Source organism: Bombus terrestris, chromosome 5 (assembly GCF_910591885.1).
Source record: "Bombus terrestris chromosome 5, iyBomTerr1.2, whole genome shotgun sequence".
NCBI classification, from domain to species: Eukaryota; Metazoa; Arthropoda; class Insecta; order Hymenoptera; family Apidae; genus Bombus; species Bombus terrestris.
The window spans coordinates 1,354,628-1,382,191 of NC_063273.1; the positions used below are offsets into that span (position 1 = coordinate 1,354,628).

General features: G+C 48.1%; 2 protein-coding genes across 3 annotated transcripts; one reads left to right on the top strand and one right to left on the bottom strand.

Moving 5' to 3' along the window:
- The first annotated feature begins 114 nt into the window (after nt 1–114).
- Nucleotides 115–3,076, top strand: LOC100642325 (dynein regulatory complex subunit 7). The gene is given in 3 exon segments (XM_020862931.2): nt 115–964; nt 2,859–3,039; nt 3,042–3,076. Coding segments are annotated over 3 exon segments (594 nt in total). The 5' UTR covers nt 115–586.
- LOC100642203 (protein distal antenna) lies at nt 2,361–9,141 on the bottom strand. 2 transcript variants are annotated; one of them, XM_003395359.4, is made up of 2 exons: nt 8,717–9,141; nt 2,361–6,067 (listed from the first exon to the last, which is right to left on the bottom strand). In XM_003395359.4, exon 2 carries the CDS (start codon nt 5,892–5,894, stop codon nt 4,482–4,484), a length of 1,413 nt encoding a protein of 470 aa, XP_003395407.1. In that variant the 5' UTR covers nt 5,895–6,067; nt 8,717–9,141; the 3' UTR covers nt 2,361–4,481. The 2 variants fall into 2 exon arrangements, with proteins under 2 accessions (XP_003395407.1, XP_048261965.1); XM_048406008.1 differs by lacking the exon at nt 8,717–9,141 and adding an exon at nt 8,402–8,710.
- Between the last annotated feature and the right edge of the window lie 18,423 nt (nt 9,142–27,564).

The window sequence follows — 27,564 nt, forward strand, 5'->3', positions numbered from 1 at the left end:
AATGTAATTTGTTCTTAAAATATAAATTCTAAATATCCAGGAAATCTTTGAATAATTATGCACATACATATTCAAATAGAATATAAGATTTATCTACTGCCGATATATCGTTGGTAACTGAAGTACATATATCCACCGTTTACGATCCTTTTTACAGATGTCATAACGAGAAATTCTTGTAAATATACGCCCCCTTGTATCGCAGAGAAAAACTACACACCACATACGATAAAAGGTCTATGCATTATCCGCGATTTTACTAATTTAATAAATGTTGACGCGTGTGTATTCTAATCGTAACACCTAACATATAGAACGCAACGAAAAGGTTACAACTGATACATCCATATTTTTAACAGTTGATTCGTGGCTCAAACATGCACGGAAGATGCTGCCGCCTATCGAGCATGCCAAAAATTACTGTATACTGTATATGTATAGAACACATTGTTTTCATAAGTTACCGTGGCAATAAACAATTCTTAAGGAACGGTTTGAATCATGACTACCTTAAATAACGATAACAAACTGAAGTTATAACTGTGAAGTTATTAACCTTACTTCTGCTCTAAATCATTTATTTATTATGAAATTACAAATGACCGAAGAAGTCGAACATCACGAAAGTCACGAAAGTCATGAAAGTTATGAAAGTGTATCAACTTATTCGGAAGAGGAAGATGATAAGTCGAAGAAAGAATCAACGTACGAAAGTCTTCTTGAAATAACGCGAGAGCACATACAGGAGGTGCAACAAGAATTATGTCTAATCAAACTGTGTTGGCCCGAAGTTGACCGCACGAAAGATCTCTACCTAAAAACACTTTCGAATAGTTATTGTAGTGTCAGCGATAAAGAGAAGCTGCTCGCGTGGTACGCCGAAAATTTTCGACAACAATTTCACGTGAAATATCCAAATCGAAAACCGCTATTGCTAGCATGCGAAAATGAATGCGGTGTGCAAGTAAGTAAATTATTAAATGTACGATGAAGTTCAGGATTCGAATGAAACAGCGGTCTATGAATGGTTCATTTTTATCATTCCTCGTTTGTGGTTGATAAACCCTAACACTAGACTAAAATATAAAATTTATTTTAAGGCACCAATCATTTTAGGGGAAATTATACATGTTGGAAAAAACGTATTGTCGTAAATTTATAAAATTTTTCAAAAATTACAGAATTGGTCGTTTTGACCATTCAGTTTTAATCATAATATACGTATTATTAAAGATATCATGCTGTATGGAAATTACGTAATTGGATCAAAGTTTGGATCATGGTGATGAATACGTTTTTATGAAAATGTCAGTTGTTTAAATAATTCTATTTTTATTTATATTTCATTTCGTTAAAATTAATCATTTTTTAAGTATTAAAATAAAGGTATTAATCGAGATTCGAACGTTAGTTTCGATTTATCGGTTCCTTCATCCTACGGTAGTTTTTTCAATATTAGGTTATTTATTCAAGACTCTCTTTCGCGTGATCGAAGATTTTTACCTCTTAAAAAACGCAGAGATCGTCCGTTGGAATAGTTACAAATCAATATACGTCGTTGGCGCGATCTCTCGAGCCGGCGCGTACTTGATTTTTAAATATTTCAAAATGGCGAACAATGGTAATGTACAGGGAATTAGTTTGCGTACTCTTTAACTCGATTTATCGTAATTAGCTGAAAAGATTCTCGAATGTTTATATATGTATAACATCATATATATTTACATTATACACTTTTTTCTGCACATTACAACACGTGTTTCGTTATTTCCCTTTATCTAAACAGTAAGTAACTTTTATACAAACGAAACGACGTTCATGAAAAATATGAATATTCAGTGCCAAAAAAGAAACGATCCGTCTGCGCAATCCATCTACAACGAGTTACTCTTTAAAACAAACTTAACTTGTATTCTCACGTTCAAGTATGTTCCAGTAAAGAAAGTTACATTTCTCGTTACTCACGACTACATAGCTTCCGGTACATATTTTCGGTAAAAAAAAGGATAAGTTAAAGAATTATGCGAATATTTTCTTGTTTCATTTGCTTTTTTTCCTGTATTCACTCGATGAATATTTGTTTCGACTCATTATTCTTCCGTATAAAGATTAAAACCTGTTATAAATAAAATTTATCAGCATCAAGAAATTTACTTTGAGTCGTTCAAGAGTGTTCTCTTCAAAGGTAACGAGGAATGTCATTCTCGATGTAGACTCTCTCTAGTTTCTCTCTCTATTATCAATGTTTTTTCTTATTCGTTTCTTCTTCATTTAACGTAAGTAATGGAAATACAATTGTGTAGTAGGAATTTTTCTAATACACTCGAAACTCCTTCTACAATCTAAATAATAAAAATAAATTTCGCTATACATTTATTTATATATGCTTTAAATGAACTACAATACATAGTATGCACTTTGCGTACAAGTGCATTGTCACAGTCTTATTTACACGTACCGTCATTCGACAGTACCTTCTTTACTTTGGTTTCCTATTGTGTGTTACTTTTATAGTTATACTTTGCTAACTGCAAGATTATTTCCCTTTAACGCACATCTAACGTTACGCGCGTCATGTGAACGCGATAGAAAGAACAATCGTTTCATCAGACGTTCATGTTCTCTATTCCAGAAAAACGTATCTAGGAGGAAAATTAAAAAGCAAACTTATAAATGCTTCACATGACGCATGGGAAATAAAAGAAAACAGAACAAAAATAAATACATGAAAAAAAAAATTGTTTTTTTTGGGGTGGAGTGGGGGAAATAATCTTGCTGCAATAAAGTAACACGTAGAGAAAAAAAAAGAAATTACAAAATAGGAAATGTTTTTATAGTTTAAATCGTTTCTCTTGCAGAAATTCGTGTCTACTACTATTAGACGAAGTACACTGCCATATCCAGAACTGTACACGTGGCAGGGGTGCGGAAAATTTGTCAGTGACTATGTCGAGTACGAGCCTCTGGACAAAGCACTCAATATGGTAAGTAATCAAATGTATTTTCGTGAAACACCTTACTTCGCAAAGTTCAGCGACAAAAGTCCTTAAATATATATGTATACTTTTATATATAATATATAATTTCTCACCGATATAACAAACATCTTTTTGCCACTTTTTTTTTTTTATTAGGATTTTTCCCATTTATTTTGCTTGGACCATTTAGTTTCGTGCGAGTCGCGTGCACACATTACGTTAAACCTTATTATTATGTATCATACGTAAATACGCGTTAACAGAACGAGAGGTAGAACTGTTTGGGATAAAAGCGCAGTCCACAATTAAATATCGCGTATACGAAGCTATTATTATTAGTTCTTTTTTTCCTCTTAGATGTATTCACGCAATAATTAGAATGTAACGGCAAAATTAAAATGTGTTCTCGACGGTAGATAACGCAGATTTGCGATCTTCATTCCCGACTTATGGCATGTATAACTATTGCATCGCTTATGATAATGTAACGGGGGATTTCGTAAAAAATGTTGAAAACGCAATATCGTCCATCGGTCGAGAAAGAATCTATGATCGATTTCTTTCCGTTTTTTCATTTGTATATGATCGTAAGGAAATTTTCCGTCGCGCGCACACGCACGCACTTACACTAACGAGTGATAAGTTTAATCGATAATTATACCTGTCTACGAACATTTTAATTTTTGTTATAATTACAACGGTTCATTTATGATTTTGGTATATCCTCTTATGTACAAGATTCTAATAAGAAAACTGTAGAATCATTACGATCCATTTTGATTCAGCCCGACTCCTATGTAAGGTATCTCGAAAAAAAAAAAAAAAAAAAAAAAACGAAAAATGGAACAGAAAAAAGCTCGAAAATATAGAACAAATGAAACGAAAAAAAATAAATGAACGTAATTCATCGAACATCAGAAGCGGGCTTGAGAAATACATGATCGTGTTTGATTCGTTTAAATTAAATTGACATAATAAGAAGTCCGTTGAACATGATAGAAGGCAAACACTGGTTTTCCCTCTTCATACTTCTTTTTTGCACACATCACACACACGCAGACGAATCGGAAACACGAGGTATACTAATCCTCGGGAATCGGCACGAACGAAAGGACAAGAAATAGAGAAAAGAACGAAAAAAAAAAAAAAATGAACGCGTCGTTTCAACAGAACGCGGAGAGTTTAACGACGACGACGACGACGACGACGGCGGCGACGACGGCGACGGCCACGACAAGGACGTCGACGTCGACGACGACGACGACGACGACGACGACGACGACGACGACGACGACGCATATAATAATATTCGGAGAGCAACACCGAGTAGTAGTCAGCTACTCCTGTACAGTACATTTTCTGTGTCTGTTTGCGTGTCTGTTTGTGTTTCTGTCCGATTCTACCTAACTTTTTTCCACCTCATGAGTCGCGCGACGATCGCTAACACACTCTTTCTTAATAATATACATTTAACATCACAGTTTGTATCTCTTCTCTCCTCACCTATTTTCTACTTTGTTTCAAACTAGACGACGACTTCTTTCTATATGCCTTCAGACTGTCCAATAGATATTTGAACTGTATAATCTGAAGTCTTGTAACCGACGGATCGGAGCATTTGTCCATCAACCACTTCAAGAACTTCTCGCCGTGTCGGATCGCTTCCTCGCTGTTGCTCGGCACGTCTTCGCCATTCATCTCGTGGTTATCCGTGGGGGCGGCGGCAGCGGCGGCGGCAGCGGCGGCGGCGGCGGCGGCGGCGGCGGCTGCAGACTCCTCCTCCATGTTCATGTTTCGTAACACGTTCTCACTGTTGTTACTACTAAGTACATTGTCGAGCATGGCCCTCGTCTTGCTGGGCGATTTCTTGGCGACCGGACTGGGTGCTGGCGGCGTTGACGTTATCAACGGGAAACTGCACTGTTTGTACCATTGCCAGAACCACGAACCATCCTGCTGATTGATGCTAGGATTAAAACTAGCCGACTGCTGACCGAGTAGCTGTTGCTGTTGCGTCAACCACAGCCACAATGCCTCGTCCACCTTCTTGTTGTTGCTACCGCTGCTCATGTTCCCGTCCTTCCTCGGTTTGCTGCTCGATCTTGGAATGCTATTGGTTTCGTTCGTTTTGCGGGGAGAAGCGGGTACCGGTGTAGATGGCGCTTCCGCGGCAGGTGGCAAACTCTTTCGTGTGCTGCACGATTTTGCGACCAATGAGTCCATTTGCGTCGGTGCGATCGCCGAGAGACTATGTCTCTTGTTACTATTAGTCAAATTATTCATGTTGGCGAGACATGCGTTTCCGGTGTTCTTTGTGTATTGAAGCCCGTTCTCGACGAGACCGACGGTGCTGCCGTGCGACAAAGCCGGCGACATACTCAACAAATTTTTGGCAAGTGTGCCAGTTGCGCCCGATAACAGTCCCAATTGTTGCAGAAGCAACGAACTATTTTCGGGTCTCATGCCGGCCATGCTGGTCATCAGTCCTACGTAATCGATCTTCGGTTTGTTATCCGGTTTACCATCCGAGTCGGTACAAACGTCACCCACGAACGACGTGCTAGCGCTGGTTACCGATGTCTGTTGATCTATTTTCGCCTTCTTCGCGCAAGGACCCTCGTCCTCGCTCGACAAATTTGCCGAGCCACCGGCCAAGTTAGCAGCTGTCACGTTCGCGCCGGAAGACGAAGCGGGCGAGTGGGCCTCGCTATCCGGCGTCGAAGAATTCCTTGCCATGCCCCTGATCTTGTGCTCGGATTTGCACCATCCGCGTAACGTCGACTCTGGTACACCGATATCGCGAGCAACCGATGCTTTGCTCTCTCCCTCGTGGACCCTCTGTATGGCGTCCATCTTCTCCGAAGCGGAAAGCGCTCTTAAGGGGCGTTTGCCCGGTCGCGCCGATTCACCTCTCATTCCGGTGAGGCGACTATCTTTCGCGCCTTCCCGGAAACGATCCTCGTAACCTCCGTCCTCCGTCGTCGTGACGCCTTCGCGTAGATCACTTGCAGATCTACTTTGGCTTTGCGATTTGTGCCGCGCGACTTATCGCCGATCTCCAACGGCTGATGAGTCGTCCTCGTAAACACCTGTAAACGTTAGAAAAAGAATCGATCAGTGTCAGTGTCTAAAGGTTTTTGCCGCATGCCACGCTTAGCTTAGATTTATCGAGCGCTTCCAAGAGAACGCATTGCAACCGAGGAATCGCGCCAACTCTATCCGAAATTACTTTACGAATTTGCTAAGAACAGAGGTTGATTTCACGAAATGAATAACGTCGAGGAGAGAAATGCATCGAGCGTGGTAATATCGATCGTCGAAGAAAATGTCGATGAGAAAGAGGTAGAAAGGGCGACGGAACAGGAGTTTCGGGAAATTCGAAAATGTCACGATGCTCGAGCGGAATTGGAGCGCGAAGAGCGATGACGGGTGTTTCGCGTTTGTCCTTGACGGCCGTCCTTTCGTCGAATCGTTGCGTCGAGTCTGTGTGTGTGAGTGTCTTTTTTTATTGGCACTGTCCCTTTCTCGCGAGTCGGTCGTCGGTGTATCTCTGTCGCTGGTTCGAGAGTTGCGAACGCACGCACAACAGCGAGCGGACAGAAGACAGAACTGAGAACAAAGAGGAGACACACTAAGCATTCGTACACCGTTTGCACGAAGGAGACGGAGAAGGAGGCGCACGATCGTCAGGGCTCGCGGACGACGAATATACACAATACACACATTCGACAAGAGAAAGAAGGATAGAAGGCGACAAAAAGAGAGCTAAACGAGACAAACGAACGCGCGACAACGAACGAGGGAAAGAAGACGGCGACGACGTGTCCGAAACGCACGCTTCGAAACGCGACGACGAAAACTGAACTAATCCGACTACTGCTACGGCTGCCCGGCACGACCTCTCTCAGAGACACGATATCGCGTGTATCTCTAGCTGCGTCTCTGTCTCGCACGAGTTCATCTTTCTCATTCCTACCACTTATTCCTCGTGGTACAGCAATAATATCGTTTCCCGCGCGGACTGCGGATTGGCTGATGTGGCCGCAAGCGAAGAACACCAGAACACCAAAGCAACGTGCACCGTTTTACTCGTACCAGCGCCGAGACGAGGACGTGTGTTTCAGATCGAGGGAACAAGAGAGAAAAGGGTATATATGGAACGAGAGAAACGAAGAGATGAAAAGACAGAGAGCAGGAGGCGGAGGACGACGACGAAGAGGTGGTCGACGACGGTGTACGTACGGGACCGAGTAGCGGAGAAGTGTGGCAAACGGAGCGAGGAAGAGAGAGAGAGAGAAAGAAAGAAAGAGAGAGAGAGAGAGAGAGAGAGAGAGTAGCGCTGCCACAAGCAAGGAGAAGGGAGGGCGGTAGACGAGGAGGGGAACCGCCCGACCGAGTTGTTTCATTCATAAAAAAGTTCTTTATTACTCTCTGTGAGCGCATGTGCTATTCCACGGAGGAGGACCTCCCCCGACCGGCGTAACCACGTTTACACACGGTATTATTTACTACTGCGCGAGATACGAATCGCTGCCACACGCCGTGGCAACGGTACGGCGTACGGATCTCTTCCGTATCGTTGCCCACTGCTATCGAGTTTTCTTTTCGGTTTCGTACTACGTTCTTTCGACATCGAGTATCGGTCATCGGTCAACGTCGTATCAGAAGCGTTATTCGTCGTCTATTATCGTCGCGATCGTCGTCTATTATCGTCGTGATCGTCGTCTATTACCGTCGTCACAGTTCAAAATCGTTGCAATTTCACAGGGGCTGATTCTTTCCGTATCGAAATCACCTTACTGACGCTTGTCGATTCGAAGGAGGCGATCGGTGAAGGACGGTACTCGCACACACCAGCACGCACGAGTTCGCGAAGCTCTCTCTTACTTTATCGAGCACGTCGCGCGCGTGTGTCCCCTGTCTCGCGGACAAGCAATTGGAATTCCTCGCGTGTCCACACGCAGGTCCGATATAGTTGGATGGCGCGATCTGGAACGTGAACGTCGATCGATCGCCTTCTCGCGCGTCACAAGACCGCTCGAGGCTTGCTGTGACGTTTCGTGACAACGCTCGGAGAGAACGGACCAGACACAAGATAAAAGAACAGGAGAGGAAAAACATGAAAAAAAGTTCGAACGGAGCCAGCACGTTTATAAACGCGAAAGAATCTTTCCCTCGATCTCTTCTTCGTCCCTTTGTGTTTGGTGTCGCTTTTTCCCCGTAACCGTAACCGAGAAATTCGCGCGAGCGCGTGAAAAAGATTTCGCAAAAAAGTTTCTTCTATTACGGAAGAGTGACATTCAGAAAAAGGGGAACAGAAAAAGAAACTTTCAACTTGGAACTAAAGTCGACGAATTTGGAAGCACTCCGTATAAATGGTGCCAAGCATGGCACGCCGGCACTGATCGATCTTCACTATTCACTTTTTCAATTCACTTTCTTCTCTTCACTCAGCGTCGATAGACGATAAAATTGTCGTAGCGATGGCCCGAAAAAATTTGAACAATTCTAGAATTGCGTTCCGTCGGCGCGTATGCCAGTATACCCGTAACGCGCGTTATTCGTTAAATCGGAAAAATCGGCAAAATCGGAAAAATCGGAAAAATCGGAAAAATCGGCAAGCACACTGGCGCGCTTTGCTTTTGATTTGAAACTATTCACCGATACGATGTATCTTGCCGCGTGCAAAATAATAAGTAATAGTCGCGTGCGAAAACTGTCACACCGACGATCCTCACCTGATGGTGGATCGACCTCGACTGAAGCACCGATGTGTGCGCGCCGCGTCGCGTAGCTCTTCTCTTGTCGACTACTGAACCTGTGTGGTGATCGTCACCGATCAGTTGTCCGTCCGGTTCCACTGCTCACAGTTAAATGTTTCGATGAATGTGCACACGGTACACTACAGCTACAGACCAAAGCGCACGATAGGGGTGGGGACGCGCGAAGCCGAGAACGCACGATGTTCTTGCAACGAATAGTGACGCTCTACTGCTGCGGTGGTCGTTGCCGGCTTTCCGTGGACTCGAGACGCCGTCTTCTGTTCCATCCCCCCCCTCTCTGTTACTCCCGCCCCACTACCCGGACTTCCCCTGACCGTGCGGCACCGCACCATTCGGCCCTTCCTCCTACCCCGTCCTTCATTCCCCTCCGCACTCCGTAAAACTCCGCCGCAGCCCAGCTTGCGCCTCGCCTTGCCTTGCCTTGCCTTGCCTTGTCTTGTCTTGTCTTGTCTTGCCTTGCCTTGCCTTACTATTGCCTTGCCATTGCCTTGCCTTGCCTTGCCTTGCCATGCTTTGCCATGCCGCGACGCGCGTCTTGCTTTATCCTCGCCGTGCCTCTCATCTTGCCTATACTCTCGCTCTTCTACGCTACCTATCCTACCCTCCCGCCCCCCCTTCTACCCCTCGCCAACCCTCGTTCCATAGCCGCCCTTCCGCTTGCCCCTTCGCGTTCACGTCCTTTTCTTCCTTTCGTCCCTCCGGTGTTCCTCCCATCGACGACGATGTGCTGTCGAACCGCGCTACTCTCGTCCTTTACCCCTCTGCGCCCTTATCCACTAAAACCCCTCTTCAAGTCCTCGACCCTTGCCGATTCTCTCAACCGTCGTCTCCATCGTCGTCGTCGTCGTCGTCGTCGTCGTCGTCGTCGTCGTCTTCTTCGTTTGTCACGGATAGGGTTCTTCGTCCTCACGGACGTGCGACGTGACGTTATCACGATATAGAATAACTACCAAGAGTAACAACAAAGACGACGACTATGATTCTTCCGTACAGATGAATAGATGTATGTATCTACACGTATACGTATAAGCGACGTCTATTTTTCCTTAACGCATTGCACGATGCTTTTAGTCCACGTACCTATATAGAGAGTCTCGCGCGTGCACACTGCACACGCGAGCGCGATCGCCGTCTTCGAGACACGGCGTGTCCGAGTTTCCGGTCGGCCGACTGTTCACAGCGGCAGCGAGGGAACGAAGCTAGGCGCGGTGAGGCGAGACGAGGCGCGACGAGACGGGCGAGGTGAGGCAAACGGCTGGCCGCTCGCTCGGTCGTCGTGAAATTTACGAGCGACGCGATTTTTTCGCCCGTGTCCCGAACGTCCGTTTAATTTCCCGCGATTCTAGGATCTCTCTGGCCTTCCTCTAAAATATAGAGGAAAAGAGAGGAACGTAGGAGGAGTAGAGTAGAGTAAGAGGAAAGAGGGTACCCGGACTCGTCGCAAAACCCTTAAATCCGACCCTCTCTTCCCCTCTCTCTTACAGCTCATGGCCCCTAGGGAAGAGCCGGATTTATGAGCGCGGCCTGAAATCCGTACGCGAACGCGGCGACGGCGGAGTTACGGAGAGCCGGAGAGAGCCGCGAGTGTATAAGAAGGAACGCCGCGCCGTTAATTCGCGGATAAATTTACCGTGCCTCTGGCGGCGTATTTACCGTGGTAAATACGCGGCGCTCGGACACCGGCGCGACCGGGCACCTACGTCGATTTCTTTTTCGCGGCCGAACGAGTATCGCGCCCTACCCTGCCGATAATTATCGTGTGCGCTTGTGCGCGCGAGAGAGGCCACGCACGCTCACGTTCGCGTTGCAACGCCACGCCAGCTCTGGCCTTCTTCGAGTCCCACTTTGCTCGCATCGACACGGCCACGAAGCGACACGGCTTGACTCGTCGTAACGCAGGACACACGGGCAAAAGGCGAAGACGAACAGACGACGTTATATTACCTGTACGCTGCTGGGATGGGGAAACCGGGGAATGCCTCGAATGCTACGGATTTTTCGCTCGTTCCAGAAATAATCGTACCCCGAAATATATCGGTCTCTCCCTATGTATATAGAGGCGCGTATACGTACACGCGCGATGTGTGTACGGTAAGCGGACGTTAAAGGGGAACGCGCGCCGGTTAGAGGGAAAAAAAAACGCGTTCGCGTTTTATGTAACGCGCGGCGAACCGTTCGTACGGAGTGACGGGACGAGGACGGGGGAGGGTAGGGAGGATCGATCAAAGTCGAACGTCGATGACGATGACGGGGAACGACGAAGGGGAGGACAGCGAATAAAGAAGAGACGTTAATCGTTAAGCCGGGGAGTGAGAAGAAAAACGGGAAACCTGGTCGAATTTATATATTACATTTTACCTATATATGTATATAAATGTGAATCTCCATATTACTCCACTTACGTATCACGTGGCGTTACGTTCGTACACGGGTCTCTATGTACATAATCGACGTACGCGTATGTAACAAACTACGCACGATGTTTATCGATAAAATTGGTGGTAGGAAAGGCAAGAGAGCGGTCTGTACCGTTATCGAGGAAACGGCGTTACGAAAATATTTCGAGCGCGCACGGAGATCGAAAAGATAGCGGTGGCGCGCGGACGTCACCGGATACACCTTATCGATCTCGATATCGGTGGCTCGCCGAGAGAGAAAGAGACGACGCGGTCGGACGTACGGCGGCCGATTAACGAACGGAGACTCGCGCAAAGGGGAAAGGACGAAGGCGTGAAAGAGAAAGGAGTGAGGAGCGGCGAGAAGCGGAGGAGGAGGATGAGGAGGAGGACGGTCGAACGGACGAACGGACGGACGGACGGACGGACGGACGAACGGATGGACGGATGGACGGACGGTTCGAGAGGGGAGAAGAGGGCAAAATCGATCGACACGTCCTCTCCGGTACGCGGCGAGGCGCACTTTGCGCGACGCGCACAGACAACACCGTCGAGGCAAGCCCGTGTGCTCCTTGGCTACTCGAGCCGGTAACACGTACGATTAATTTTCACCTGCTTCCCTCGCGGCTCGACCTTTCGCGGAAGGATGTACGCGTTGTATAAAGAGAGAGGCAACGAAAGGTTTTACAGAGGCAACCGCGACTCTCGGAACGCGCCAGGCTTTGTCGGTGTGCGGCAGCGCGCGCGCGATCGCGTTCACGCGCTACGTGACACGCTCGCCAGTCGCCGACGTAACGGTCGCGATCGTTCCGCGAAAAAGACGCGCGTGTGCCGGATGAGAGCGGAGAAAATGGCCTGGATTATTTTCGCGACAGGTAGAGACCAGGGTCGCCCGGATCTCGAATTTAAGCCACCTTCTGGCTGAAAAATTCAGTTCCCTTCCTTTCTTTCTTTTTCCCATTTTAACCGAGATATACGTAGGTGAGATTATCGTTCGAGCAAGCAAGGATATTTTGATAGTCACCTTGAATTTTTGAAATATCTTTCGCAGAACAATTAGAGGCGAGTCGCTATACGTTCGAGTATACGACTATTCGAGTGTACGTCCGACGGCGCGTTTCCTTCGTATCGTTTCCGATAGAATCGATCATGTGCAATTTCTCTAGTCGTTAAATCGCGTTGTACGAAATGTTCGTATTAGGGAATACTCGTGGTTGCGCGGAATCGTGTCACAATTGTGTTTTCCCGAGAAAGAAGCAACCGGTATTGGTTAACAGGAAGGACTCTATCTCTCTCAGCGAGCTGTGCTAGCGTATCGTCTAAATGATTTCAACTTTGAAATTCCGCCGCGTTCCTTCGATTTATTTCTTCATTGGAAAGTTGCACGGCAAAGTCTCGCGAACTCTGCAAGCTCCAGAAACCCGGAATCCTATACGAAGTTCAAAGTCTCGTATAACTTTGCCGTATCCATATGTATCTCTCCCCTCCGTGCGAACCAGTGAAAGTGTTTCACTCTGTTAAAATGGAATAACCTTCCGTTTAATCTTCGTTCATCTTTTCTATAGATTTTACAGGTTCCGAAAAACACAGCGTGTTTTGCATATCGCATATTTCGTCGGTTGAGAATTCCAACAAGTAGCAGCTACTACGTTCGACTGAGCGATTTTGATCGAAGCATGGAATACCGGTAGAATCTAGAATTTTCACATTCAGTGAAACAAAAATTCTTATAGTTAAAGTTTATTATACGCGTGACTCTTTTTATCCCTTATCGTGATGGTTTGCTCCTTCTTAAATAACAATAACGATAATAATAAACGGTAAAAATCAACGATGTATATTAGATAATAAAAATTGCAGTTTATAACCGGCGAATCGATATAGAAAAGTGAAAAGGTAAATAAGGCTTCCCTCGGTGCAGGACTATGAGAACCAGTCTATCTGAACGTGACTTAAGCTGGTCCTCGACCGAAAGGAAGCATCGTAAAAGTCGGGGTTCGGTAATAAAGTAGAGTGAGAGCGTTCCGACAATCCTTGTTCAGTTAAACCAATAACCGATTCCTTGCTCTTAATTCAGCGACCGTGTTTCTTAGAAAATTGCGGTACGTTATTTCGGCCTTGGCATTCCTTATCTGTCGTGCAACAGTAAACAACATTTTCCCCTCGCAAGACAATCGCCAGCCCCGGCTATTGTTCATCCAAGTATCCAACAATTTGCTGCTAATCCCCTGGGATTACCAATCGGTTTGCCGAACGTTATTCGTGTGGCCTATTTATTACGCCTTTCGTTCGATCGAGCCAACATAGGCGTTCGCTTTAGACACGTTAATTACGATAATTAAAGGGATCCTTGGTAAGTGGAAAGTTTCGTGTCGTTCTATTTTATGTACGCGAATTAATATCGCATAGCGTAGCTATCGATTACAGAGATAGGAACATTTTCCAACTTTTAATTTCGCAAGAAAATTCTGCTCCTTCATTTCCACGTTCGTGTAACTATCGATAGAAATTTCGTGGAGCGATTGAGTCAACCGTTTGCCTATAGTCGAATAACACGTAGAACAAAAGAGAAAAGCAAAGAGGACGGTTTGTTTTTGAGAAGAGGGTGTGGGCGGGGGGAGGGGGGCGAGTGAAGATACGATGGATTTGACAGATAGGAAGTTGGCGAGGGTAAAAGACAGCAACTAAGAGCTAATAGGGCGTATAATGGAGAGCGGTTGTATAGCGTACGATTACGCGGATGTTTTATAGTATTCTCGCGCTGCCGGCCGAGGGTACGGTTAATAATTCCATAGAGCACTTAAATCACTCTCTGGTAGAGCACGGTTTCGCACGAATATCGAACAAAGACAAAAGCTAGAAGATCGGAATGGAAAGGAACGAGGGGAAGAAAGAGGATTAACTTGTTGTCCAAGTGACCGACCGTGAGGAATAAAAGAAGTTTTTGACCTGGGCCAAGTCGCTCGAGAAAAAAAGAAATTACGATACACCGGTCCGTGTATAAGTGGCTACCTTGCACGATAGTCACAGGTGTTTCTGTTGCTATTGTCGTAATCAGCGACCGTGCGTCGAATATAAACCAGACTGCCGTTACGATAGATACAGAAACGGTGTTTGGAAAATCCGGAAACAGACTTGGACGAACGTTCGAGAGCTTGCCCGATTTGTTCGCTGCCTCCTCGACTTTTAAAAGTCGTAACGTCGTTGAACGAATCTCGGGCTGGAGACGTTTTTCCGGGCCAACAACTCCTATTGGCGATGAAGGGTTATACGGATTTCTTATATACGGTGGTTTATTTCATGCCGAACAAACTGGCACGATAGAACGTTATTCGTCAAGTTTACGACGTATTAATTGTTAGGAGGTCGTTATACTTTCTTTTACGATGCTTTCGCAGTGAAAAACATCCCTAGCGAGCGTAGATTTGGACAGCTTTCATCGTATATAATTGGTACGATTCGACGCGCGCTATCGTGCACAGCGACGCGCATATATATATATATATATATATATCTATATACGCGCAAAACGGTACCACCTACGACCGAATATTCGCAAGGGAAAATTCTTGAAAACGTCGGATCAAGTCAGGTTAAGGGGGTTAATCTGGCGATTCGTTTGAACGCTATTTACGAACACGCAGCGATCGAACAAGGTTCCACAGGATGATAAGCGAAAAGCCGGTCGATCGACCGCAGCTTTTTCCTCAATGGAAAATCCAAAGAGACTAGATGCAAGAAACGGAGGCCCCCAGCTTTGACGAAGACGAATGCCCGGTGTCGCGTACACTCGGCGCCAAACCACGGAACCAACAGCAGGAGAAACGAACGAACACCGCGAGAGAAGCAAAGAGAAGGACGATACGAGAGAGAGAGAGAGAGAGAGAGAGAGAGAGAAAGAGCATGGAGAGTGAAGTTCATTCATAAAAAAGAAAATTATTACGCCCGCGGTGAAGCGACTCCCGCAAAGTGAATAATGCCTGCTGCTCCCTCTCCTCTCCGTCCTTCGCCCTCTTTCCTCTCCCTGTTTTTAACTCTAACTCTCTCTGCTCGCCTGGTCGGCACAGTCTGCGACTTCTGAACGACGATTATCCCCACTCGTCCACTGCCTTTCTTTCTCTTCTTCTCGCTCTCTCGATCATCGTTGCAACCGTAAAAGATCTTCCGTGATAAACTTCCACCCTGCCACGCGGTCGAGGGTCATCTCTCCGTGCGGCTGTGCACCGAAAGTGGTATATACGAAAAAGAGAAAGGCAGAGGGAAGATAGATGGGCGGTAGGACGAAAGTTGGACGAGTTCTTAACTCGCTCGTTTAATGCTCGGGGTTAATGCAACCGCGTGGATGGAAGTTTGAAAAGAGTCGTCGATATATCGACACACCGGTCGTACGTATCGAGATCCACGGGGCGAAGGAGCAACGGAGATAGCGGTAGAGCGAGATAGAGGAAGGGAGCGAGAAATATCTAGCAAGAGCGAGTGCGGGGGTGGTTTGGGTGGGCGAGAGGCAGAGCGCATGTACGAGAGCAATGGGAGAACTACCTAACAGTTCCCGACCCGTTGACCCCTAAAGTTTGCCGAGCGAGAATTCGCATTCCGTGAATGGGGCAATTCATAAATGTATCTCCCGATGTCTCTCTTTCGTCTGCCGCCTCTCTCGCGCACCCTCTCGCTCCTCGCGGGCTCCACGTGGATTTTCCATCGCGTTCCCGTACATTCAATACCAACCTGCTATTCTCTCTCTCTCCACCAACCCCTCGTAAAACGATTCTTCTTTTTCTCTCTCGTCCTCGCCTGTTTTTCTGTTTTCTGTTACCGTTTCTGTTACCGTTTGCGCTATTTTTTCCCCTTTTTCTCCCTATCTTTTTTCCTCTTTTTTTTATTTTTTCATCATTCTCGTTCTGTTTCGTTCTGGTCGTACTCGTTGTTGTATCGCGACAACAGAGAGAGGGAGAGAGAGAGAGAGATAGATAGAGAGAGAGAGAGAGGTTGGGTACACGTGCCACCCTGGAATCACGGAGATGTTTTGACTCGGTTTTAATGGATGTTCCGCGTACACGCGATTAACGCGTCCCGATGCTTTTCAATTTTCGCGCAACGCTAGCTAGCGCTCGGTTCGTTCGAGCGTTCGCACGCCTCGACCCGTGAAAATCGTATTAATTGCGACGAGGGGGGATGCCGCGCATAATTGCGACCGGATTCCCTCGATCGGACCTGCGAACTAATCCCACGACGTTTGCTTCTTCCTTCTTCGGTCTTTCTACTTCTCGTCTCGCTTTTCCTTCTACTTTTCTCTCCTCCTCTCTCTCTCTCTCTCTCTCTCTCTCTCTCTCTCTATATATATATATATATATATATCTTCCCACCTTTCTCCGTGTGTATCGCCGAGTTCGCATACTTTCGCAAACTTTGTTTGCTGTTCTTGAAAACTTTTCAATCGGTTTCACTCTGGCGAAACTCTCTCGCTACGCGAAAGATACATCGGTACCCTGTTGCAGCGGCCATTCAGAGAAACGTTTGCCTGGTGTTTGTGCGAGAATTAGCCAGTCCGTGTGTTTTCCCGCTGGAAGAGCAAAGGAGGGAAACGTGGACCGTAGCGAAGATCCTTTTAGCCGTTATTCTCGCTGAACGATGTCACGGGATCTATGGGAGGGTGAAGGAAGGATGGAAAGGGCAGCTTTCGAAATTTTCGTTCGTTAAAAAGGAAAATCGATATCTACCACCCTCGGTCCTCGCTATATGTCGAACGCCCACGCAGTTGTTACCTCGTGCCGTACGCCCGCGCGCGTATCTCTGCGATCTCGCATCTACCTGGACACCCACGTAATCGGCAGCCGAGTGGAAATCCTGGTAGCGGCTGGTCGACGATGGAAGGCGAAGATGGCGAGCAGCAGAAAGGGGTGGTCGTGCGTAGCGAACGAACGATCAAAGGCGAAATACGAGAAACTAAAAACCACCCTGAGGCGGAAGAAATAGAAAACGAAGAAGAAGAAGAGAAGAAGAAGCAGCGATGGATGAGGACGAGAAAGGAGACACAGAGAGGGAAAACGCGGAGATCAGCTCGAGCATTGGCGTCTAGCGTGCTCGGGGAATGTGCGAGCGAAGAAACGAGACGGAAATACGACGTGAAACGAGAGAGCAAGAGAGACGGGGAAAGGAAGCGCGATGCAAAGGTGTGTTTGGAAGGTGCGCGGAGGAAGAGGCGGGTCTCCGTGGAAATTTACCGGAGCGCGAGTTACGGCAACTTGGCCGTAGCTGCTCCAAGCTACGCTACGTGCAGCTCTCTAACGCTATAGCCTCGACCGTTGGTTGGTTCGTTCGCTCGGCTTGCTCGTTCGCCACCCGTATAGGTATACACCGCGGCTTTCGCATCCGCGGCTAAGAGCAAAGGGGCGCCAAGGGTTCGGGTCCGTCGCCGGATGGCGGAGGTATCCTAGGTTCGGAGGGATGAGGCGGCTGCGAGAGGGTAAACCAGTCGTTTGCGCGCGATAGAAAGGGACAGATGGGGATACAGGGCGCGCGGAGCTATGGGTCGCGAGAGGCGAGAAGGACGGACGCCGCACACAGACTTTGGGATAGACGAGGAGACGCGTACAGGAAAGACAGAGAACGGAGAAGGGTAACGGAGAGAAAAGGGGGATGGTGAAAGCGCGGTTGGCGATGGGCGAAGAGGGCGAGAGAGAGAGCTTGGCGGCGATGTACGCGCGCGGCAAGGGTCGCTCGAGGGATCGTGACGAGAGAGAGGAACGGGAGAGCGCGCGGTCGACGTTGAACAGCGAGCAGAGAGAGAGAGAGAGAGAGAGAGAGAGAGAGTGAGAGAGTAACGTGGACGCGCGCGGGGGCTTGGCGCGTTTCTGGATAGGCAAGGGGGTTGGAGGAGAGTCGAGGTAAGGGATGTGGGGTGAGTAGCGGCGACGGTCGCGGGGAACGGCGAAGTAGGTCGTGTCTCGCTCTCCCTCGTTTCGCCCGACGATAATTCTGTCCCTTTCTCTCGCCTTTGGTTTCTCTCGCTCCGCTGTGTATTCCGCGGTAAACGGCCAGGCCTGGTCGACGGACCCTCGCATGGCCTGCAGCTGTCTCCTAACCCCTCCCGTCCTCCCCTTCGAACCGCCACTCCGTTCGACCGTCCATCCGTCCGTTCGTCCGTTCGTCCGTTTGTCCATCCGTTTGTTCGTTCGTTCGTTCCTTCGTTTCTTCGTTCGTTCCTTCGTACGTTCGTTCGTTCGTTCGTTCGTTCGTTCGTTCGTCGATCGGTTGGTTGGTCGGTCGATCGGTTGGTTGGTCGATCGGTTGGTTGGTCGGTCGGTCGATCGGTCGGTCGGTCGGTCGGTCGGTCGGTCGGTCGGTCGGTCGGTCGGTCGGTCGGTCGGTCGGTCGGTCGGTCGGTCGGTCGGTCGGTCGGTCGGTTGGTCGGTCGGTCGGTCGGTCGGTCGGTCGGTCGATCGGTCGGTCGGTCGGTCGGTCGGTCGGTTGGTCGGTCGGTCGGTCCGTGTGCGTTCCTCGGTTCTCTCTCGCTGTACTCGCCTTGCTCTCTGTTCCCCGATATCCCCGCGCCTCTGTACCTTTGCCTTTCCCGTCCTCTCTTCGCCACCGTGTTCCGTTCTCCCAGCGTGTTCTCTCGCCGGTGCTGGCGATCCACCCTACATACACCCTGCGAGAGAAGGAGAACCGATCGGGGAGTAAGCATCGGATAGACAAGGATGGATATCGCGAGGGTGGTGCGAAGAGGGAGGTGTAAGCTTTGGAAGGGCAGCGTCGAACCACGAGAACGCGATTCTACCTCGGCCCTATGTACCGGATAGCGCCGAGGGCCGAGTGACGAGGCGAAAGAGAGGGACGCGAGGAGAAGGAGGAAAGAAGAACCGGAGGAGAGCGAGAATGGTGACCACATCACGGTGAAGAGAGGATACCGCGGGCAGGAGAAAGGAGAGAGCGGAGCTACCCTGGTGTAAATACATAGCTGCACGCCACACCGCGCCACGCTATATCACGCTATGCCACGCCACGACCAACCGACAGACCGCGAGCTTCGGACGACCCGAGGAGTTAACTCGCGCACCAGAGAAGCGGAATACCTACCTACCTACCTACCTACCTACCTACCTACCTACCTACCTACATAACTACGTACCTACCTACCTACCTACCTACCTACATAACTACGTACCTAACTGGATTATCTATCTAACCTACTTAACTACGTACCTACTTAACAACGTACCTACTTAATTACCTAACTCACCAACCTACTTGCCTACCTAATCGTCTACTTAACCACCCTAGTATTTCGATAGAAACAATCGACGACCGATCGGTCGCAGAAACGAGGTAGAAACGACCGTTCGGCGAAGGGTACGAATGAGTTTTGTAGACGGATCGTGGCCGGTGGAAGGCCGTGGGCAAGAGAAAAACAGGCGGCGTGAAAAGGATCGCGACCCGGCTTCACGATCGAGCCCCGTAGGCCTTCTTCCTCTTCTATGCGTCCATCGGTTGAACGGCAAAGATCGATAAGACGAGGCCCCGAACGGAACCGTAGCGCGGCGTACCTTACCGTACCGTACCGAACCGGTAATTCTTTGCCGGCGCCGATGGAGAACGCAACCGAAGCGTAACACACCGATAGGGTGGAAACTTGTAAAAATATAATAAATCCTGGCGGAAGACGAGGCAGTGACGGAGATAGATAGATAGGCAGACAGGTAGAACGACGGATCGAGATAGGCGTAGAGGGTGAAAATCAGAGAGAGAAAGATAGGGGGAAAGAGGGAGGGAAAAAAAAGGTGAGAATAATTGCGGACGTCGCGCCGACGAGGCAAACGGCGACTAGATTGGGTAGAAGCGAAGATCGGGCTGTGAACGAGGGTCTTCTCGGTCGAGGCAACCAAGGGATAGATAGAGAAGAAAAGATCGAGGGAAATAACGAGAAAGGTAAAGGGAGATCTGCTGGTCACGGGAAGAAACGGTAAAGAATGGGAAAGGATGGGAAAAGATGGGAAAGAAGGGTAAAGAGAGGAGAGGAATTCGGTGGTTTTGGCCGGGAAAAGATGGTAAGAACAACGCGAGGACGATGTTGGGGACTGGCGATACAGGAAGCCGAACGTTCGAATCTGTTCTATTTCGTGGCTACGCGAATAGAGGCTCTCGTGGGCGAGAAATCGATTTCTGTTCGGTGGTTGAGCGTAAAGTAGACGGTCGAACGAACGTACGGCTGTGTGATACGCGGCTGCAATTTACGCGGCTATCAGGCATACGTATAGGTAACGTATCGCGAAGCTGTGCTACGATACCGGAAAAAAGGGGGCTTTCCAAGGTCCCTCGATAAAAAGCTGCAAGGGTTCGAGCCGGGATTTTCACCGTGAAAGAATAACCGTCGATCGTTTATCGAATCTGTCGGCTAACGAATTTCCCTATAAATAAAATACGATAAAACTGTGGAGAAATTGTTCTTTAATTTCGTCGATAATTATCGCGTAAGCAACATTACTCGTAATAAATCGGTCTCTATTCGTACTAAAATTTACACGAGAGGTAACTTTTGTGCCAGAGAATTGCTCGATACGAGGGAATTGTTTCGATGCAATCGAGGAACGATTATCCAGCAGGCAACGTGTACAAAGACTAGGAGATGTTCGATCAAAGATTCAGCATCGTTTAATAACTACGATTTCCACCCGTTCCAGCCACTCGACGTATAACGCCCACAACCCCCTTCGCCCTTTATCATAAATCCCTGATGGATGTCTCGAGCTTGGCAGTCTCTCTGTCTCTCTTTCTCTTTCTCTCTGTCTCTATAGCCGTATATCAGAAAGCCGAGTTATAGAAGTGGGTCGATCCTATCTTTCTGCTTGGGGTGCGCGACGCGTTGCAACAAGTGCGAGACGATAGAGCTACATTGAGATTCAGTCTGCTCCGGCTCAATTCCATTCATCGTCGAAACAGTTTCCCAACCAGATGCTTTAACGATCGGCACTCAGCCGAAAACACAAATTATCGAGTTAACTCGGCACTCGCTAAATAGACCGATGCTATCGTGGCTAACTATCGCCAAGTAATTTTAATTAGATCGCGCGACCAGCGGTAACGAGAACCGTGAACACGGCCGCGCGTGCGCGTTTCTCCATGTGCGTTTCGCATTTATTATAACGCATATCGTCGTGTTACGTGCTTGAATCGAGCTGAACGTCGTTTTCACGGCTCGTATAACGAGATTCGTACGCGTTAGGGTTCTATCGTACAATAATTCAATAATCGGTTAGCGTTACACGTTGCCGATTACATTTTGCTAAAGTTATTTCGTCGAATAGGAGGAAAAGTTGTTGCGCTGGTGCTCTCCTCCGACTTACCGATTCATACGTACGCGTACGTGTGTACGTAGAGACGCGCGTCTCTCTATACCTTTCGCTTTCTCTCTTTCTCGCCCCTTTTTCTCTCTTTCGCTATATACGTATACAATCAGTAAACGCAACAAGTTTCCTTTTTATACGGTGACCTACAGGTTATTCAAAAGGAAGCTTAAAGCAGAGAACGGTATTATTATCGTGGTAGGTCACGAGGGAAACTTATCGGTCTTCTCCCGCAAAAATCGTTTCCTCCACCCTCTCCTCATCCTCCTACAAGCTTCTCTTCTTGGCTCGTTCCTCTCTATTCTACCAATTCTCTCGACAATTGTATTTAAAGTCCGTGGCGATTTAAGGGCTCGTTTCTCACCCTCGTCGCTCGCTCTCTAAACAGAGAACCTCCCGAATGTTTTAATTGAAATCCCTCTCTCTCTCTCTCTCTCTCTATCTATCTATCTATCTATCTCTCTATCTCTCTATCTATGTATATTTAAATTTCAGCGAACGAAAGTCAACGCTGGCTCGATCGTTCGTCGTTCGTCGTATCTATCCAGCTACTTTTTCTCCTTTATACACCCATCCTCCGGTTCCCTTCTCGATACCGAGCTGTTCAGATACGCTTTACCTTAACAAGAATATCCCCCATTTACATACTTTCAACCAGATTACTCCGTACAGCGTACCTTTTTCTTTTTAACCTTGTTAACTCGGTACCGCGTAAAGTTCCCTAATTTCTAAGATGCCTGCTCTTTTTGTTCTCCTACTCACGCGTGTGTATATACGGTTAAACGGCCCGGACCACCCTCGTCTGTCCCAAAATGCGCGTCACGTAGCGATCTTACAACCTTCTGGGTAAAAAGAAGAACGGAATAATAGGGGCGAGAAAAGGAAAGAGAAGCGGGACGAGGCAGGATTTTCAGCGAACAGAGGAAGGCAACGCGCGGAAATAATCAACGATCGTTGCTGCTAATTAAAACGGTCACGGTGCAGCGGACAGAGTACGGTACCAAAATGAAATGTCCGTGCCGCGTTTGACAAATCGTCGGGACCGTTTCCTTTCTCTATCCTCGACGACGCGGTCAAGCGCGGCCCATGTACTTTACCTGCAGCTGTCGCAACTCTTCGCAAGAATACGAGAATAAAGAGAGAGCCAAAGCGAGGCCATCCTAAATGGACGACGATCGACAAGACGAACAACAATGACGCGGATCACCGACCAAACCGCCTTGCAACTACCCAAAACGGCTTCCTATTCTTCGAGCAGTACCGAGGATAAGATTAACCTTTTGACGTCCGCTTTCTTGCGAGACCGAGAGAATGATTTTACGACTCGGGTTGGGTTTAAGCTGTAGAACCGAAGGCCGTTGTAATTTTCTAAATTTGAAATTGGAAACAGGAGGGATTAGCAAGTCTAAATTTTCTGCCCGTTGCAAGCCCGAAGGTGGCTCGAAATTTCCCACTGGTTGTAAAACTATTTCCTCCGTGTAAAATTCAAGTTGGTCGTATAAGTCGATTGATCCTTCGAATTCTTACAATTATAGGAAACATTTTTTTGAATTTTGTCGTGGCGACAATGAGCTATACGTTTTATTGTTCGCTATTCGTACTATTTACTATTCGAAGGACGACAAAGTCTAATGGCTGGTTAACTACATTTTACGGTAATGATTTTATTCAACGTTTGTACAAAGCATCGAATCGAAGATATAGGAGGGTATAGGTAAAATGAAAGGCATTAAAGATGACTAAAGACGAATAAGGCGGCTTGAACGTGAAGTTAAACATTCGTAACACAGCGTGGTATCGTTCGATTATAACTTTATTTAGTCATAACTGACAGCGTAAATTTTTTAATTAATCGTAACACCGCTAAATTCGTGTATTTTGTTGTGTACTGTACTTTGTAAAAGCAGAGAAAGTGGCGCGATTAATCGAAAACAATTCCAGATAAACGATAGCCGATAACAACGAAAGAAAAGAAAAAAGGAAAACGCGTTGCTTAGCCCGAAAAGGGAAATCTGCTCGTCGTCGGTCGCGCAGCGATGTTCTTCGCAGACGGGAGATCTGCCTATTCGGTTGGCTAAGCGTTAAGTTGGAACGTTGAAAGACAAAATATCGTTTCGATAGAAAGTAAAAATGTTTGGGAGAACGAAAAGGACCAGCGAAGCTGGTGAACGAACGAGAGAGGCGCGCGGAAAGAGCACCTGTGTTATCTGTCCACGGTGAAACCAAGTAGAACAAATCGAATCGCGGCAGCGTCCGCATTCAGCGGTGTTGCCTGTTGCTCTTATTAGATCGTTATTACATCACGGCGAAACGGAGTTATCCGCATGCCCCGACGCGACGCACGGATTATTCGGCATTGTTCGCGGCGTTCTGTGCAGCAGCACGATGCCGCGTCGTTTTTTTTCTCCGCCCTGTATTCGGGCGTCTCCCGGTGATGCCTTTTCGGTTTGACATTTTTGGCGTTTACGAAGAAATTCTATCGCTCTCGTTCTCGCTTACGACGATACGAATTTCTCGGGGAAATGTAAAGAAAAGATATACTCGCAGCTTGGCTAAAACAGGCTGTGTACCCGTTACGAAGTTGATAACGTAGGAAAAGTAAAGTTATTTCGTCGAACGTCTGGATGATCGACCGATCGTTGGTTCGTTCTTACGGATGATGGAAAACGTTTTGCAAGAAATTTTCGCAAGATCGAGCAACGGTCGAGCGTGCCAAAATTCTTCCGTCGGAAAATCAATAGGATCGATGGAGCGGTTGCTCGAGGCAGAGCGTGCACGCGATTAATCGGCAGCGAGAAAATGGCGGCCACCCCTCGGCTCAGGTGTTCGCATTTCCGTTTCCCGGATCCGGTGACAACGTTGTGTGCGGCCTGGCGTTTCGCGAGCTACGTGACCGTTCCCCTTGGTGCTGGTTTCGCAGAAAACGACCAGAGCGCGGAAGCGTAGGGATCGGGCAGGGTAAAAGAGCGCGGTTCCGGACATCGTCCAGCGATTTTTCCGTGGTCCCGACGGGCGGTCACCGAAAACGGTCGCCTGCTTTTAGCTCGCAGCGTCTTATCCCTGTGTTCGTCAACCGTCGCACGTATATTCGACCGACCAAGGACCGCGCGAACCCGGTCGCACGTGTAAGCGTTTTTGCGCTCTTTCTTAGAGAGAAAATCAAAGGGAGAGGGAGAGAGAGAGAGAGAGAGCGAAGCGACCGATGGAAATGCGCGTAGTTTTGGTTTTCCAGGGTGAGAGCGAGGCTTGGTTCGAAAGATAAAAGCGTAAAAAGGAGAAAGAGAAGGTGAAAGAGAAAGAGAAAAAAGGGAAAATGGAAAAGGGCACGACGACGCGGTGGCTTCTGTACCTGAAGGCGATTCGCGCTGGTATATGTTGGTTATATATCTTCGGCGAGCCACGGCGAGCAAGCAGCGGCCGTTTCTTGGTAGTCGGAAGATCGGCCTTGCTTCTTCCCGTCCCTCCGTGCTGCCCCACGGTCGTTCCTTCGTCCTTTCGTCTATCCGGCCCTTCTTTTCTTTGTCTTTCTCTTCTTTCCATTCTCCCATGGGTCTTACCTCCCTCAACCACCGTCTTATCCATGTTCCTTCCTTTTTCCGTAGCGCTTTGGGTATCGCCTCGTGTTACGACTACGACTACGACTACGACTACGACTACGACTACGACTACGACTCGCCTTGACGCGACGCGACGCGATCCGACGGTACGCTACGTTCCTTCGTTTCTCTTCATCCTCCCGTCGCCCTCTATCACTCCGTTATCTCCGTCTCTTTCTCTTTTCCATTGGCCGCGTGTTTCACGCTCTCTCGTCGCCACCGCGCTCCACACACCACCGTGAAAAACATCTCTTCTCTACCAGCGTACGCTCTCTGCTTTACTCCGTCTCTCACTCTCTCTCTCTCTCTCTCTGTCTCTCTCTCTGTCTCTCTCCGCGAGTCGTTGGGTTAATCTGCGAGACAGCTGTGCCGGGGATACACCCTCGCCTAGGTTTCTCCTTTATTGCCGCGTCTTCTCTTCTTTTTTACGTCATTATTAAAGGCACGCCCCAACGAGGACGCTTCGGCTCGAGCTACTCGCAGGGATCTACCCAAAGACCCGTGTGCAGTGGAAGAAACGACAGAGAGCGAGACAGAGAGAGAGAGAGAGAGAGAGAAAGAGAGAGAACGCGAGGGTGGAGAACGACGATCGTGAAACGGTGAAAGAGGGAAGGAGGGAAAGAGGGAAAGAGAAAGCGTGGAAAAACGGCGACGCGCTATGCAGAAGGGAGGAAGGAAAAAGGGAGCGAAAGCGAGGTGGAAAGGATAGAGAAGAGAAGACAGAGGCAACCACGCCGCGCTATGTCAGGCCCCGCTCTCTTATTCTAAATTATCCGGATACCTGCGCCGAGGAAATGACGGTACGTGTTATCGGCGACGTCCTCCTGCAGAGACCCTGCATTGTGTCCATGTACGTGCCGCGCTTCTTCCTTTCCTCGCCTATCTTTTCTTTCCTTTTGCTTTCCCTCCTCTCTCCTCTCCTTTCATCCTACCACCCCAACCTCCTATCGTCCCGTCTTTCTTTACCTTTATTTTAATCTTCGCCTTTCCGTTCTATCTTGCTTTCGAACTCCGGTTCGACTATCCGAATAGCCGTAAATAGCCCGTCCGCCCCTAAGCAGATCGCCAACGAAACACCGCTGTTATCGCTATTAATGACCGATCCTCGGTCTGACGAATCTCTTGCGTTTACCTATCTTTCTTTGCATCGACTATGCTAAATCAGTTTGTCGTTCGAGGTAGTTTAAAGATGGGAGCATGTTTTCTTACGAGATTCGAAGGATGATTCGATCCGTGGGTCGTTAACGATAGGGTGTGCTAATACGCGATGGATAGTTGGTCGTCACGATAGAGACTGTATCGCGTCGTCTTAGTCATGGAATCGGGATAAAAGCACCCGAACGTTTGTTCAAACTCGTGCCGTTATGTTTGTTGTGACACACTGTGTTAACAAAGTACGGCGCTCAGGTACAGAGCATAAACCGAGCGATTGTTTGCCATCGCTCGGTACGTAAGCATAATTACATCGCAGCGAGTTTCCTTCCATAGACCGTCATCTCTCTTTCCGTTTCGATTCGAAAACGACATACGCCTATCGAGACGTACCAAATGGATTTGTACGATAATCGGGATAGATACGCCAGACCATCTTATTCGTACGAGCGTCTACACGCGACTGACCGATATTCTCTACTCCCCTTCCCATATTAATTCCCTCTCTCTAAGCGAATGCTTTACAAGCCGCTGTAAATCTCGATTCTGTTACCTCGAATACCCTTGCTTCCCGTCCATCGAATATTTTCCCCAATTTTTCGAAATCTCGACGAGCGTTCGTAAGAGCGAGTCAAAAGCGATCGTGGAGAACACGAATAACGAATTTGCGAAAATTCAAATTACGCGTTGCTTCTATCTTGCAGGAATCGCGGTAGACGTCGGTCCGTTGAAAAATTCGAAACTAGCTTTCCAGAGTAAAGAAGGAAAGGCTGGCAGACGTTGTAAATTTGGAAATGCCAGCAGCACGAGCGGCGCGTTTCGATTTTCGAGGACGGCGGCGCGGTGGAAGGTTTGTCGGGGAAAGCGTTGGGTCTCCGGTCGTCGATGATCCCGTCGCGACACGGCGACGTCATTTTCGTGCTCGCAGCAGGCGGCCTCGAAGGGACGACGAAGGGGCGGCTTTAAGCGCAGATAAGTTAGCTACGACTTCGGTCGAAGTAACGGGAAAACCGATGGAGGCAAAAGCCGCCCCTCTCGCTCCCCCGCTCGTCCCTTTCACCATTCTCCCGTCCTTCCAACCATCCGCTTCGCTCGGTCTGTCGAGCGACAGACCCTCTCTCTATCTCTCTCTCTCTCTCTCGCTCGCTCGCTCTTCGCTTTCTCTTTTCCCTTTTCATCTGCCCTCTCTCTCCCTCCCCCCTACCTTGCCGCCCCCTTTTCACCCCCTTCGCACCCCGTTCGTGCACGAGGGTACGCGCGCCACGTTCTCTCGCGTATATACGTACAGTAAAGCACGCGCGGAAAGGCTAACGGATACG

Excerpts from the sequence above, each read along its gene's own strand:
- LOC100642203 (XM_003395359.4), bottom strand. The coding sequence starts at position 5,894 with ATGAGAGGTGAATCGGCGCGACCGGGCAAACGCCCCTTAAGAGCGCTT.